Here is a 14,985-nt window from a genome sequence, read left to right as displayed (position 1 = left end):
CGGGCAGATCACGGCACCCGGGCATCCCGCGAAGTAAGCGGGGCACCCAGGGGCGACCTGTACCCGCGCAAAAATTGCTCTCACATTCGGAGTGAGGACCCGGGCGTCACCCCGGGTCGTTATTTTCCTTACTCATAAGTTTAAGGCATGACCAAAGTCTCGCCGCGCCGCTGGGACAGTGCTCTGCACTAACTCCACAGGTCAGGGCGAGCGCCGCCCGACGTGGCTTCTGGGTGGCCTACAGTGCCCTCAACACTGCGCTCGGTTCTTGTCCCCTTGCGCGCCGCGGAACCACTGCCGCGGGCCGAACCGAGCCGCGACGTGCCGCGCCGTATGCAAATGAGAGACCCGGCGGCCGCGGGGAGTTGTGGGGCGCCCCGGCGCAGCGGGCGGAGCCCGGCAGTGCCCGCCGTACTTCTGAGGGCGGGGCGAGGAGCGGAAGTCGTGCGGTGTCACTTCCGGGACTCGCTCGCTGCGTCTCATCGTTGGGGCCACGACAAGATGGCGGACCTGTCTCTGGACGAGCTCATACGGAAACGCGGTGTGACGGTGAAGGGGAGGTGAGAGGTTGGCACGGCGACGCAGCGCCTCGGGCCGGCGGCCCCCGGCCGCTCTTCGAGTGTCCTTTCGCGTGGCTCCTCTCCGTGAGCTACGGGCCGCAGCTGTCTCGGCGCGGCCCGGCCCTGCTCCCGCCCTCGCGTTCCCATTGGCTGAGCTGCGGGCCTGCGGGACCGCTCTGCCATGCGATTGGCGGCGGCGGCCGTCACTCAGGGCCGAGGCGGGGGTCGGGCCCCCATCTCGGCCCCTGTGCCTGGCGCTGCCCCGGTGGGGCAGGAGCGCTCAGCGGCCCATCCCCTCTCGGTCTTTTTGGGACTCCTGGCGCCGTCCCTTGTCTCACTGAACCTTCCGACTTGCCTTTTGCTTGTCCCCGTCGATTAACCCAGCGCTGCTCCCTGTAATGGGGTGGGCGCCCCGAACCCCGCCGGTAGTCGGGCCGCAGGTGTTATCGAGGCGGTGCCCGCGGTGCCCGGTGCCCTCGCGCTCCCGGGCGCGGCTCGGTGCTTTGTGGGAGAGCCGTGGGAGGGCTGCTGGTGATTGGGGAGCCGTAACCGACCGGAGCCGCCGGGCACCCGCGCGGGCGGGGCTGCTGGGCTCGGGCCGCAGCGCTGCCCGGCTCTCGGAAGGTGCCGTCCCTCCAGCGTAGTTAGTGGGGCTCCGACCGATTGCTTGCAGTGGCTGAGAGGACGTGGAGCATGTTGCAGATCGGAGCTGCAAGGTCAGGTTATTTCTTTGCATAGAAGATGTCTCCAGTGTAGGCTGGGCCATTTACTTCCACAGTTGGCAGTTCTTACTTGGGTTCTCCTTCGGTAGCTTTTCATTTTCCCTTTTGCCATAGTCTCTTAATGCTTCTGAAGAACTTGTCCCCCATCTCTGTTAGCTCAGTGTGCTCTTGTTGTGTTGGTTGGTTGTTCCCTTCTGTTTTTTGGTTTTTTTTTTAATTTATTAGTCTTCGTTTTTGACTCTGAATGTGTATACATTTACATGTCTAGAGTAATATTCTGAAAGTTATCTGCTAACATATACTACCAAAACATTCAAACATATTTAAATCCTAGTCTAGACAAAGCCTTGGCTTTGCACTTTCATTCATGTTACCCTGCATATTTGGAAGAATCTTAGTCTGCTGACTATGCCCCAAGTACCTCCTTTATCCCTTTTCAAATCCCTCCTTAACTCTCATTTCTTTCAGGAATTTTTCCTGCTTTTTTTTTTTTTTTTTTTTTTTTGCTGAGCAATAATCCCTCTGCAGCACTGTAAGAATTGTTGTGCCCCACACTCTTCTTGTATGTTTTGTTGAGCTCACTTTATAAATTCCTGAGGTAGCAAACTTGGCTTTGTGAAGTCTGGATAAACTGAATAAAGTTAAATCATTATATCAATGCTATTCAGTAGTCTAGATGAAATAAAAGAAAAAATTTCACTAATAAAATGTGCTGGTCCATAACATATTCAAGCCAGAGCTTGGTATCCTGGAAAGTGAATTAGATTTTTGAGATCCGCTTTTATTTCAGATGCTGTGGCACAAATAGCTAAGCAGTTAATGCTCTTGTAGGGTAAGCAGTTACCTGTGAAAGAGTTGCTTATTAGGGTAAAGACACCAGAAATGGTGTAATCTTCAGTTCAGTTTCTTAACCTATTTCGTTGGGTTTTGTTATCAACAGTCTTAACTAATTCTAGTTTAAATGTTGACACATACATTTCTGGTTTTACTCTGGCCTCTCTCATGAACCACTCATCCAGCCCTTTGCAGCACTCCAGCTGAATGCTTCCAACATGGCTAAATAAACGTTTTTTAAAATTGCAAGGAAAGTCTTGCTCTGTCTCTGTTGCTTTATGGTATTGTTAGGTTCTTGTGTTCTGGGTTTATTTTCATAGATGGTCTTAATAATCCTCCTGTTTCTTCTAGCTGTTTTGCTTTGGCTGTAGGAGAGAGCAGCTATAGGACTCTTAGGTAATAAAATGGGATTCCAGTCCCAGCTTTCCAGACATTTAGACACAAGAATGAAAGAGGCAGAAGCAGAGGTTAAGTCTTTCATCTCTCAGTTGGTTGGGGTTTTTTTAAAGATCTCTCCATTGAAAATACATGGCTGTAAATAATGTGAAGGTTGTGGAGTTAGATCAGGAAATACTAATATAAGGGTGCATGAAGAATTGAAATAGCATCATAATTTGGTTTTGTGATACTAACGTTTTGATTATGACAACAAATTCCAGGTATCTACTTTTAAACTTTGTAATTCTGGACAACACATTTTTGAAAGCAGATTAACTTTGTAGCCCTATATTTTGACTTTTAAAAAGTCAACAGCAAGAATATTTTTTCTCTCTCTTTCTACTTTGTCTCTTTTTTTTTTAATATGAAGAAACCCAGTGAAAAAGAAAAAACTTTAAAAATACTCATCAGAGGAACTCCATTAAGAAATTAGATAAAATTTTTTTGTTCTTTTGGCAGGTTTTGAAAAAGTATATCAGACCTGTAACAAGAAGGTAGTTCTAGCTTTCACCCTGTATTGTGCTGCTTTTTAGGAATACTTGTCTACAAGTACAAATGCTGTCATTTTTGCGGGCTGTTGTCTTTCTGTGCTCAGTATTGTAATAATGATATGCTTAAAAAGTAAAGGCCATAAGTGCAGTAGTTCTTTTATTAGATTAAAGAAGAGGCAGTCATGTTAAAAAGTAATTTGACTAACGACTATTCTTGCTGGAAGCTAATCAACCTTGAAACTGGTGGCTTTGAACTAAGATTGTTACTGGTGCTTGTACATACTAAAATTTGAGTTGCTGTGCTCCCACAAACCTGAACTTGCTGCCCAGAATTCTTGAATTCATGTGTAGTTGCATGTTTCCTTCATATCAGGATGTATTAGTGAATTACGGAAGATGCTTTAGCAGACCTGTTCACTCCTAAAGCTGGAAAGTCTGTTCCTGTTCCTCTTTGTCTTCAAAGGTTGCCCCAAAGTACCTGAGTTGTTGAATTTTGTGTAAATGTAGTATGTACTTAGCACAGCTAAAGTCAGACCCTTTAGTTTGTAAATGTGAGCTGAAGGGTGGATTTTGGAAATAAGTTCCTTAGCTGATTATGTAGGAAAAAAAAATCCAGCATAAAAGAGCTTAGGAGTTCTACTGTTGTATTTGGATGTCCAACTGGAGTGGATTTTTGTGCAGTAATAATGAACTTTTGTTTGCAGCAACACAAATACTTTCATTGACACTGTATTGACACATAATGCCTGAAACTTTCTTTTTTTTTCTTTTTTTTCCCCCCACAGACTTAACACAAGGCCAGTGTTTGGAGGTGTAAGATCTCGCATTGGGATCCAGCAAAATCTTCTGAATAGACCATCACCAGCTGTGAGCTTCCAGCAGACTTTTGATGCCCGACAGAAGATAGGACTCACTGATGCCAGGCACAAACTGGGGGTGAAAGATGCCCGAGAAAAACTGGTTCAAAAGGACGCTCGCTTCAAAATCAAAGGGAAGGTTCAGGATGCTCGGGAGATGTTGAATTCCCGTAAGCAGCAAAGTGTTGCTGCTGAAAAGGTGACCAAAGTGGTGGATGCCAGAGAGAAGATCAGCTTAAAAAGGAGCACTCCAGCTGCTATCAGCCCAGCTATGGGGACAGTAAATCCAGCCGTGAAAATCACCAAAACTATTCAAGTAGGTGAATGAGTCACCTCTGAGCCCCTCAGTTACTCTACAGCAGTGCAGTAGACATGATACTACTTCAGTATGTTCATATGGTTACAATAGAAGCAAGGATGATACAGTTCATTCCAGCCCATGGGGTGGGATTCTGATCCTTTTGTGTGTCCTTGCAGCTGCTTGGGACTTTTTGTAGAATCACACCTCTCATTTAAATTTTTGTTTTAATTTTGGGCCCAAAAAGACTAAGGGAGAGCTCCTGTCAGCATTAAAAGAGATGTCTTGAATGGTTAAGTAGTCTCTTTCCTGCCTGAATGCAAACAAAATGATGCAGATTTTTTGTCATTCTTATACTGCCCCTCTTTGCAAGTCTGATGTTGTGGATTGTCCTGTATAGATAACTGGTTTATCCTAGGGGTGGAATAGCAGTTTAGAATATGCAGCTGTGTTTGTATCTAAGAAAATTTAAAATTCAATGAGCCGTTCTACAATTTTCTCTTTTTATACTTGTCTGGTTTCCAGGGATTTGCCTGATCACATGAAGCATTCCTGCTGAGGTTCAAGATTTATTTCAATTGTATTATAATCAGTTGATCACCCTGACCTGCTGATTTCCTGGGCCAGTTTTCTGATTTCACTTTGCTGTGTGCGTGGCAACTTGATTCTTAGCCAGCTTCTCTGAGAAACTACTGCTCTTGAGCTGTGTCTGTTAGATACAATGTGTAGAGTCAGAAGAGAAATTTCCAGACTGTTGGGATTGTTGTTTGAGTGGTTTTGCTCCTTACCTCTACAAGCATGTAACTGAAGTTCCTAGTCTACCTCTTTCATTTTCAGTCTCCCAAAAATCAGCAGTGTGCTCACTCATACCCAGGAATCTATTGTCACCACTTTGAAAGCCTAGATGAGTCTGCTTTCTGTTCAGCTGTGGGTTTTGCTGAAGAGAAACGTCAAACATGTTTCTTCTGCAAATGGGCCTAGGAATTTTCCCACTAGTCTGCAGGTTTCCTGCCAGGCTGATGTAAGAAGGAGAAAGGGCTCTTGAGACAGTAAGAAGGGCTAATGGCAGAGCAATAGAGCAGTCTGTTCAGCAGTTGTTAATTAGGAGGGTGATCAGTACTCTTGCTGTCCTTCTGAGCCAAATCACCAGCATCAGCCATGAGGAATTGAACATCTTCTACAAAGTTTCTAGGAGTTAAAGTAGTTTCTACTACTTTAACTTGGTGCAGTAGCTGTTTGTTCTGACCTGGTGTTTTGTGGGGTTTTGTTTGACTTGTTTTGACCAATAGTATTTTCTGTTTGCTAGACAACATAGTGCAAGGGAACATATATATTTATACATAGGGTATCATGGTGATTCAGAGTGTAGACAGAACCTTGCACATAATCAATTATCTAAAAGATTTTTTAAATATTTGTACTGAAATTCCAAATTGCCCCTGACCCTCCTATCTTCCCAAACGTGGGAGTGGAATCAAACTAGTGTGTCTTGATTGAAGGTACAGCACACAGCTCCAAATGTGCTGTCCTGAGGTCTTGTTTATCATGAAGCAAGGGAAAATCTTTGAAACCAAAAAATTACAGTAGGTCTGCTGGTGTTTCTGTAGGATGGGTATCCTTGTTTCTTTGATTAGCAGATTGAAACATGAGGTGCTATACTATAAGTTGCAGTCTAGAGAAAATGCTAATCTGAAGATTTTATTACCTGTGTGGACTATTTTTTCCCTGTTTCATGGTCTAATGGGCTGCACACTACCCTGTGCAGCATTTTATTCCACTACAGCTTATTCCAGCTTTAGTGCTAAGGGACAGTGAATACTTCTCCTTTTGCTTGATGGAGATATGCATGTTTAGTTACCTGTAGCATGAAAGAAGACACAATTCCTTTCTGACTTAGCCCATTCATGGTTTTGTATTGGCAGAAATGTAGACCTAATAGTCCTGATAGGACGGAAGTTAACTTCCCTTCCCAGCAATCTTGGACTAAACCCTAACTAATTTGAATCCATTTCTTCATGTGGTCTTAGATTTTAATTTAAGTGAAGCCATCTCATATTGAACATATCACAGGAAATACAGGTGTTACCCAGGAGCATGTTGTGGTAATATATTTCAAAGCAGGGAAGGTAAGTTTTATATAAGTGATCTCAGGGTATTCAGCTAAAGCTTTGATCTTCTGAACCTGATGGACTGTAATGCTTAATGCTTTGGTTCTTTATCTCTAACTGTAGCAGAAGGCTCCAGTTCCTGGACACTCTCATCCAGCAGGAATGAGGATCAATGTGGTGAACAACCATACACATAAACAGGTGTGTACCTGCTCTGTACTCTTTGTTACCTTTAACAGGGAAGAAAATCTGTCCATAAACATTGGCAGGTGCAAAGAAAACTCCTAAGTAGGAGAGACGAACATTTGAAAGTTCTCCATCAGCTTAGCTTCCGTGTCTTGTGTGGTTAGAATAGTTTCATGGTAATTGAGGTTTTCATTTAGTATCATTTCTCTTGATTCCTAGTGTATTATCTGAATGAGATACAGGAATGAGAAGTAGATATTCCCAGTTTTATCTCTATGCTAATGGTATATTTTTTCCCTAGAGGCTGACCTCTAGCTCCGATATTTTTGTATAAATTTCTTATGACATCACATCAAGTTGTTGGCTGTTTTGATTCACCATGCTGCCAACCTCTTCAGAGAGAGGATGTGACTGTACATGGTCAGATGTGCTGCAGTGAGGTGGGAAGGGCCACTGCTGGAATCCTGATAGGGAGTGATGTTACCTAGTATTCTGATGTACTTCCAGAGTTCCCATAGCCCTTATCAAGCAGATTTTGAGAAAGACCTTAGGGTATTGTCTTTCTGGGATCAGTTTTAATGGATTTTGTCAGAGCCCCCAGCCATTCAGCCACCCTACTACCTTGGGTGTTTTCAGAGAGGAATTGGATATTTTTATTACTTATGTTATTGTGTGTGTATACACAAAGTATTGCATGAAATACTGGAAAACTGACGTTCACGATATCATGTCAGGTGACTTTTTTGCCATGATTATCATAATTTTAGGTATTTGTGTATGTTACCTTTATGCTGGCCTGCTACCATCACCTATCCCAGATGCTGTTGTTTAAGGAAGTGTCTTCGTTATTCTGACCTTATCACTGTAAACGTGGAATCCTTTCATTTTGTCTCAAGCTCAAGTCCATTGTCCTGCTCCCTAGTGTTTTTTCCAGCTCTTTTATTTTCTGCACAATTCTCCTCTGTTCTCTGGCCATTTTCAGGTTTTTTTCCTTCATAGCATTTCTGTCACTGGAACAACTTCCTTGTTTGTAAACCAGAATCTTGCTGACTAAGGACAACCCCACTGATTTTGCAAGCTCTCATTGCTAATCCCTCCAGTTTTCTTTACCTTTTTAGTGAATTAATGGGAAGCTGTTTGCAGTTGTGATTTCTTATGTTTTGGGCACTGCTATTTGTGTCTAGACTTTTTCTTAACGTTATTTAGAGTCAACGAAAAAAATGCTTGTGTAGGAGCTCACCTCAGTATTTTATGGCAAGGCTATGAGTGTTAAGCTGAACTGGAAAATGAATTATTCATTCAGTAAAGCTCTTAGTGCAGTGTTTTCTAGGGCCAGATGGATATGTCCTGTGGTAAGGAAAGCAGGCTATTCAAAAGGAATGTTCTGTTTAGATGTATTCAGCAGGCACTTGTTTAGTTGAAAAAAAAAAACCAATGAAAAACCCCAAACAAACAAAAAGAAACTCCACCTCACACCCCAAAATAATTTAAAAATCACATGCACGGGTGTCAACTGTAAAGGTAGGAGGGTGCTAAAATATAAGACACTGAGGCTCTATTCCAATAATGTAGCTTCAACAGTCCTAATGAGGTCCAGGAGAAGAGGGATCTGTATGTGATTTCAGTATATCTTGGGAAACAGTTTTACTGTGATGTTTTTGGAAAGAAAGTCCCATAGTTTTCATGCTGATGTTTTGACATGGACTTGTATACCTGAAACTAAAATGCAGTGTAAATGTTTATTAGCTGAAGATGGTTGAAGGCAGGAGAGAACTCCCTATTTTTGAAATGTCTCGATGAAGTCTGCCTGCATGTAAACTATTGCCTTCTTCACTTCAGGGTCTGTATGACACAGAAGATGATGAGGAAAGTGTCTCTCCCCTTCCTAGCAAACAGATGAAAATCACCACCACAAACAGTTTCCTGCACAACTCGGTAAGGGGTCATCTGGGCAGTCTCCACCATGCCATGCTCACATTGCATGGACACAGAGGCTGTGTCTTTACAGGACTTACCTATCAGACAGTTCTTTTAAAGTCTGTAAATGAAGTTTTCTCCTCAAATATTTGGTCTTCACCCCACCCTTCCTTTGTGCCAATGCTTCTACTGTTATTTTTGGAACAGAGTTCTTTTAGGGTAACTGGTTTTATGGGCTCTCAGCAGCTAGAATGTGTGCTTTCTGCCCTGCTGGCAGGTTGTTGTATCCTGGCTCTTTCTTGTTGAAGTGCATCAAACCGGTTCTGTTACTGTTTGAGTAAACCAGCAAAGGAAGCTTTCTGCTGCTGGAGACTGGGCATCAAAGCAGGAAATCTCTTGCCGTGCAAAAATCGTAGTAGGCATCTTGTTGGGGAGGACTGTTGCTCTAGAGAAGATGGAATTTCAGTACAGACAAATGTAAGGTCCTGCTTTTGGCATGGAATGGCCCTCTGCTGCTTAAACTGAGAACTGACTGGCTAGAAAGCAGCAGCAGCTCTGTAGGAAGGAGCCTAGGGGTCCTTACTGTGTGATCTGCTAAGAATGAGTGAGTAGTGCATCCTTCCAGAAACAAAGGCCAACTTTAGATAATTAATCAAAGAAGATAATTATTCCTGTTTGACATTTTGAGAATGTATCCAGAATTCTGCGCCTGTCTTGGGGCTCTGCAATACAAGAAAGACTTGACTGGAACCAGTTAACAGGGTGGTCAGAGGGCTGCACCATATTGTGCACGAGGAGAGTGTGAGAGAGCAGTGTCTCAAGGCTGAGAAGGCTATAGCGAGATCTACTGTGAGAGTGAGTCCACTCGCACTGCCTGGAAAAGTCAAAACCCAGGTTCTTTTCAGGAGTGATCACAGAGAGGACAAACCAATAAATCTGCTGCAGCAAAAGAAATTTTATTTGGTGAAATTCTCACAGTATTGATCAGCATCTGGCACAGGGACCAAGAGAGGTTGTGCAGTCATCATTCTTGAATATTCAGTGCTTAGCTGGATATGGCCCTTGCCAGCCCTAATGTTTGCTTGAAGTTAACCCTGCTTCAGACATGGGAGTTGGGCACAGGTTTGGGCTAAGTTATTCTCTGGTCTTGGAAAAGCAAATTTATGTGGTTTTACCATCATGCAGGCATTGTAGTACAGTGATTACCCCAGGAATTTATTTCCTTGTGTGGGTATTCAGAATGGAGCTTCTGGCTATTTGTGATTCTCAAATAATCTTATTAAGGTTTTTTGAGGTTTTTTTGGGTTTTTTTTTCAGGAGTAAATTTGTTCTTTCCAGTGTTCACAGCAGCTTCCAAGCACAAGTTTTAGTCTGGCTTTAAACTCAGATATTTCAGCCTAAGTTCCATGTGTTTGTGTGCCCTACCTTGGTGATTCTGAGGAATTACTGCTTTTTGTTCTGTGAATTCTCAATCTTACTGTTAATGAGCAATCTTTGTGAACTCTTTATAAAAGTACTTGAAAGTCCGCAGATGAAAGGAGCTTTTCAAATTCAGATCACATTGTTAAAGTTTGTTTATGAAAAGTATGAAACCAAAAAGTGCTTATGAGGGAAGTGCTCTTTCTGGATAAGCATACCTTTTTATGTTTATGCCCAGAAACCTGCACTGATTTTTTTTCTCTGAGCCTTTTGAAAGTCTCCAGCACTGTGTAGTGGTTTTGGCACTGGGAAGGACATGCAGTGCATACTAGTAATACTCTGGTGGTGGTGCTTGAAGAAAAGTGATGGGTTTTGTAGGCTGTAGCTCTGAGATACTTTCTTTTTTCTTCCTGTAGACTGGTCTGAGCAGCAATAAATTCTCTCTGTCCAAGACTGTTCCCCTGACTAAAGTGGTCCAGAACGATACATACACAGCTCCACCTGCAACCCTCCCTCCTATGCGGACAAAGGCCTTGGCAAACATGTCCCGGACCTTAGTGACAAAGGAAGTGCCTCCAAAAGAGCCAGCACCTGTTGAGGTGAGCTCAGGGAAGGGGAAAATGCTCTTTATAGAAGTCTCTGAAACATCTGAAACTTGTTCATTGGACATGTGAGCAGCTAATTTTTTCCTGGCTTTCATCATTAGTTCTGGGGTGTCATCAAGGTTATTCTGATAACTGCAGTCTGTGTCCCAATAATTTGAAACCTGTGTAAACATCCTTTCCCTGCACATGATCCTGGAGGAATCCATATTATAGGGAGGTGTTAGTTGTTGTTTTATACACTCCTGGGTGGCTTTCATGTCCCTAGGAGTAGTGTTTTAACACTGTTTGATACATTGTATGTTGCATGTCCACTCCACCTAGCAAGGAGAAAAAAGAGTTATTCCAAATGTACGCATTTTCATGTACACATGAGACCTCCCAGGCAATTTGTAGACAGCCTGCCTGGAATTGCTTTGCCAAACTGCCTGATGTTGGGTACAAGTAACCCACCAGGTGTTCCTAGGTGTGCTGAGTTCAGCATGCTCTTGAGAGGCTGGAGCTGTGTATTGGGGTTTGCTGGCTGGTGTAGAGTACAACAGAGACAGGCTATTAAAAGTGTGGGCGTGACCAGAGTACTGTGTATGCTGATTTGGTTAATGTTATTCTTGAGAAGAGAATAAGAGTGAAAAGTTATTTCAGAGAAAAACTAGCATGGAAAAGAAGTTCCTTTTCGCTGTCAGATGAGCTGGGCTTTAGTAAACATTGATATTTCCCATTACTAGCTTTAGCTTTCTCCTTTGTGTGTGTGTACAGACATTCCCAGACATATCCTTAGAGACTTTTCATTGCTTTCTCTGCTGTGCTGTATTTTGTGCCATATTTCCGTGATGCATTTGTTTGTGTTGGCAGCTGGCGTTCAGTCCTTTGGAAGGCACAAAGATGACCGTAAATAATCTGCATCCTCGAGTCACAGAAGAAGATATTGTTGTGAGTGTTGCTTACTGCCAGACTGTGCATGAGTGACACTTCCTTTCTGTGTCCTACCTCTTCTGATAAATCACTTGATCTATGGTGAATGCAATGAAGAGGGGTGTGATGTGGGTTTGCTGTCCATGCAAAAACTTAGAGGGTTCCTGATTGTTTGGGGACACTTCTTGCTTACAAAAAGTTTGTTTACACTTTTTTTAAAAAGTGTGTGCATAAGAACATGGGACAAAATCCCACAGAGTATTTTGAGATACCTGACATCATGTAGAAGAAGAGTTCACACCAAATGATTCTTCTACCCAAATTTATGCCCCTATCCAAATTATCTAGGGGCTTCCATTCTCACCGGGCTGAGAATGAATCTGGTCTTTGTGCCTGAAAAACATTACTGGGTACTGGCCTTGAACTTCCCTGCTTGTGTGCTCTCTATTACTAGTGCCAAGTACTTATACCATAACAAACACAGTAAGACAAGTGTCCAGATCCTGTCAGGTATTGAATAAGCAGGATGGGTGGTGTGATGAAGCAAGTAAACCCTTCCCATGCGGTGCCTTTGATGTGACTATGGTCGTGACTGACTCTCTGCCCTCAGGAGTTATTCTGTGTGTGTGGCGCTCTGAAGCGAGCCCGGCTGGTGCACCCTGGCGTGGCTGAGGTAGTATTTGTGAAGAAAGAAGATGCTATCACAGCATATAAGAAATACAACAACAGGTGTTTAGATGGTAAGTTTGATGCCAGAGTTGCATGTAGGATAAATAAATCAAGAATGGCTTTTCCACTTGAGCGGAAGGTTTAAAAGTATCTTAGATGTTATTATGCTAGCAAGAGAGAATTACCAGAAAATCAGTTCAAGAGCTAGAGAAGACAATTATTGCTGTGTAACTAGCTGAATATATGCATAGTTTATTTAAATGCAATTAAAAACCCCACCCACATTTTCCTAGAAAAAGAAGGTTGAGAGCTGGAGGCAGGGTCCTGCTCTAACTTTCAGATGAAATTCCTTGTGTTTCTGATTTGGTACCAAGAGCTGGAAAGTTGTCACAGTTGAGACAGACAATTCAAAGCAACACACTCCATTTTCAGAAGACTTCAAACTGTTTTTTATTATAGCATCCATGCTTTTTACACATTCTTACTAAACTCATAAGTTTACACTTTACTCATTGGTCACAAGAGGCAAAGTGCTTATTGGAATAGGCAGTTGCAGGTTTCTCTTATTTATCCTTCTTTCTTTCTTGGTTTCTATGTCAACGACCTTGGTAGAAAATTCTTTCAGGGGTAAACATGGATCCTCTTATCAAACATCTCTCTGGCTCACAGAAGTCGCTGTAAAATCTCTTCCACAGAAAGTCCTTAGGAAGGCTTTACCTGCTTGCAGAGCTGCTTGCAAAGTACAAGTAAAACTAGTATTTGCAATAGTTTCAGGGTATACTCAGAAACATTTTGAATTGGACTTGTAAAATAGTATCAGATTCTCCATAAACTTTGAATAATGCAATTTTATATTTTAACCATGTTAAACTGAAATTATTGTTGAACTGTTAATTTTTAGCTGGAAATAGGTGCTTTTTCTTTCTTTAGGTGAGTGACGTGTTATGGATGTCAGATGGGGAGCAGACAGCTAAGAATGGGGCACTTATGTCACTTGTGTCCCTGCTAAGGGCTTCATACTTGTGTCCCTGCTAAGGGCTTCATACTACTGTGTAACTCGTTAATTAGTATGATCCTTCCTATGGTACGGAGTGTTACAGTGGCTCTTCTGTTGCTCTGATTCTGCAACAAAAGATTATCAGCTGTTTTTTCTCATGTTTTCCCAGCATGTTGAACTCTGTTGCTTGCACTGTTGTGTGATGTTTCAAGGATCTTGCCTTACCCCACTTCTGATAGAATGAATTTTGTGTTTTGTTTTTATATAGGTCAACCAATGAAATGCAATCTTCATATGAATGGGAATGTCATCACCTCAGACCAGCCTATATTGCTGTAAGTGTCCTTCAGTGGGGAAAAGGTCCAAATGCTTTTGGAGGTTCTATTTTGAGAATTATTGTCCCTTGAATTTTCTTTCTCTCTCCTTCTGTGGCACAATATGTTGAGTGGAGTGCAATGTAGCTTGACTACATAGTGTTCTCAGCCTTGAGGCTCAAAAATAATCTAAGATGAGGATATTTTCTTGTGAGAAAAGCATATTTAAAACCTTTATCTCTGATGTTGGTAAGGGGGAAACACTGATAACAGTAAATGCAGACACAGTGTTAAAACTTATTTCTCATAAAGAGAGGTTAAATACTGCCTTTTAAATTCTTTTTTTTAATCCTCCAGCCGATTGAGTGATACCCCTTCAGTGAAGAAGGAAGGGGAACCACGCCGGTCAAGTGCAAGCGCGTCCTCAAATCCCCCAGCTGAAGTGGACCCTGAAACTATCTTGAAGGCACTCTTCAAATCCTCAGGGGTCTCTGCCTCTGTGCAGCCCACAGAATTCAAAATTAAACTCTGAGAGGGGGGGAGCAAGCAGTGGACTGGAAAACTCATATAAGCTGAGGGATGAGGAAAGTGCAGGAGTGCAGATGTTGTTTGCATTTGCCTGTCCTGAAATTTTTTGTTTTCTATGATCGCTACCTTACTGTACAATAGTGTTTCCTCTTGTGTGTGTACTTTCTGTTTTCATAGTTGGAGTTTTCTTCCATGATTTTTTTTTCCCAAGAGAATAATCTTCCCCTTCTGCCAGTTATGTATTACCAAGCATATACCATGTAACTCCATCCTTTACTCCAAAGCCCCCAGTGGCCATTAAAAGTGCACATAGACTTTGAGGGAAGGAGTGGTGATCTCCTTCTGTTTTCTTCTGACTGACCTTTAACTCAAGGGTGCATCCCCTTGATTGTCCACAGGCAAAACACCACGTTGTTTCTGAAGTTGCTGCGCTGGGTACAAAGGCAGGCTGGGCTCCCTCCAGAAAGGACTTGTGTGCATTTGGTGGCATAACAACCATTCCTTCTGGCTGTTGGACGCTTTCCTGCTCAGCAGCTGGGACGTTGAGAAGGAGCAGGAGAAGCCGAGCTGCCCACAGTGTGCCAGCAGAGACATCAGGCAGGAGGGACGTGTGTGCGGGAGCGCCGGCCATTGTGCTACAGGCAGGGCTGTTTCAGCCCTGGTAGTGCTGGAGGGTTGTTCTGGCATTTGTACAAGGAATATATTTGCTCTGGAGAGTCAGGCTCAGTTGCTCTGCTCTTTCTGGACTTAAAAATTAAGAACCAGTCGTGTTCAGAGCTAGAAGAAACCCAGTTGTTTGACTCCCATTAGATTGTATTGCCTCCTCCTGCTGATGCACAGACATGAGTTTCTTCCTTGCCTTCTAACTCAGCCAGTCTCCTATAGAAAGGAATACCTGAGACCCTTTTCAGATCCTAATACACACAAAGTCGTGTGTCTGAGAACTTTGAGAGATGCTATTTGGGCATTGTTTGGCTGCTGTGCGATTTATGCTGCTGGATTTGGAGGACGATGGCTGCAGTGTGTGGCCTCAGGGAGAGGTTTAGGAGCAGCGGGCAGCGCTGTGTAAGGAACACCGGAGAGCAGTGGCAAGTCCCGTGCAGGGCGGCGAGGACGTGGCGTGGGCCAGCGAG

General features: G+C 43.2%; 1 protein-coding gene and 1 non-coding gene across 4 annotated transcripts; one reads left to right on the top strand and one right to left on the bottom strand.

Moving 5' to 3' along the window:
* On the bottom strand, window positions 1–149 carry LOC129120128 (U12 minor spliceosomal RNA). The gene has a single exon (XR_008534189.2). It is a non-coding gene; the product is annotated as a U12 minor spliceosomal RNA (small nuclear RNA).
* Window positions 150–400: 251 nt separating this feature from the next.
* On the top strand, window positions 401–14,172 carry POLDIP3 (DNA polymerase delta interacting protein 3). 3 transcript variants are annotated; one of them, XM_054632366.2, is made up of 9 exons: window positions 401–560; window positions 3,831–4,218; window positions 6,435–6,509; window positions 8,334–8,429; window positions 10,247–10,429; window positions 11,285–11,362; window positions 11,955–12,084; window positions 13,279–13,345; window positions 13,682–14,172. In XM_054632366.2, the coding sequence occupies exons 1-9, from the start codon at window positions 502–504 to the stop codon at window positions 13,854–13,856; spliced, it is 1,251 nt and encodes a 416-aa protein (XP_054488341.1). In that variant the 5' UTR covers window positions 401–501; the 3' UTR covers window positions 13,857–14,172. The 3 variants fall into 3 exon arrangements, with proteins under 3 accessions (XP_054488341.1, XP_054488340.1, XP_054488343.1); XM_054632365.2 differs by having other exon boundaries at window positions 464–560; window positions 6,432–6,509; XM_054632368.2 differs by lacking the exon at window positions 401–560 and adding an exon at window positions 793–1,276 and having other exon boundaries at window positions 6,432–6,509.
* Window positions 14,173–14,985: the final 813 nt, after the last annotated feature.

The sequence above is a fragment of the Agelaius phoeniceus genome, chromosome 5, assembly GCF_051311805.1.
Source record: "Agelaius phoeniceus isolate bAgePho1 chromosome 5, bAgePho1.hap1, whole genome shotgun sequence".
NCBI classification, from domain to species: Eukaryota; Metazoa; Chordata; class Aves; order Passeriformes; family Icteridae; genus Agelaius; species Agelaius phoeniceus.
Note: the sequence above shows the minus strand (reverse complement) of the source record. Positions and strands in the feature narration are given on the sequence as shown.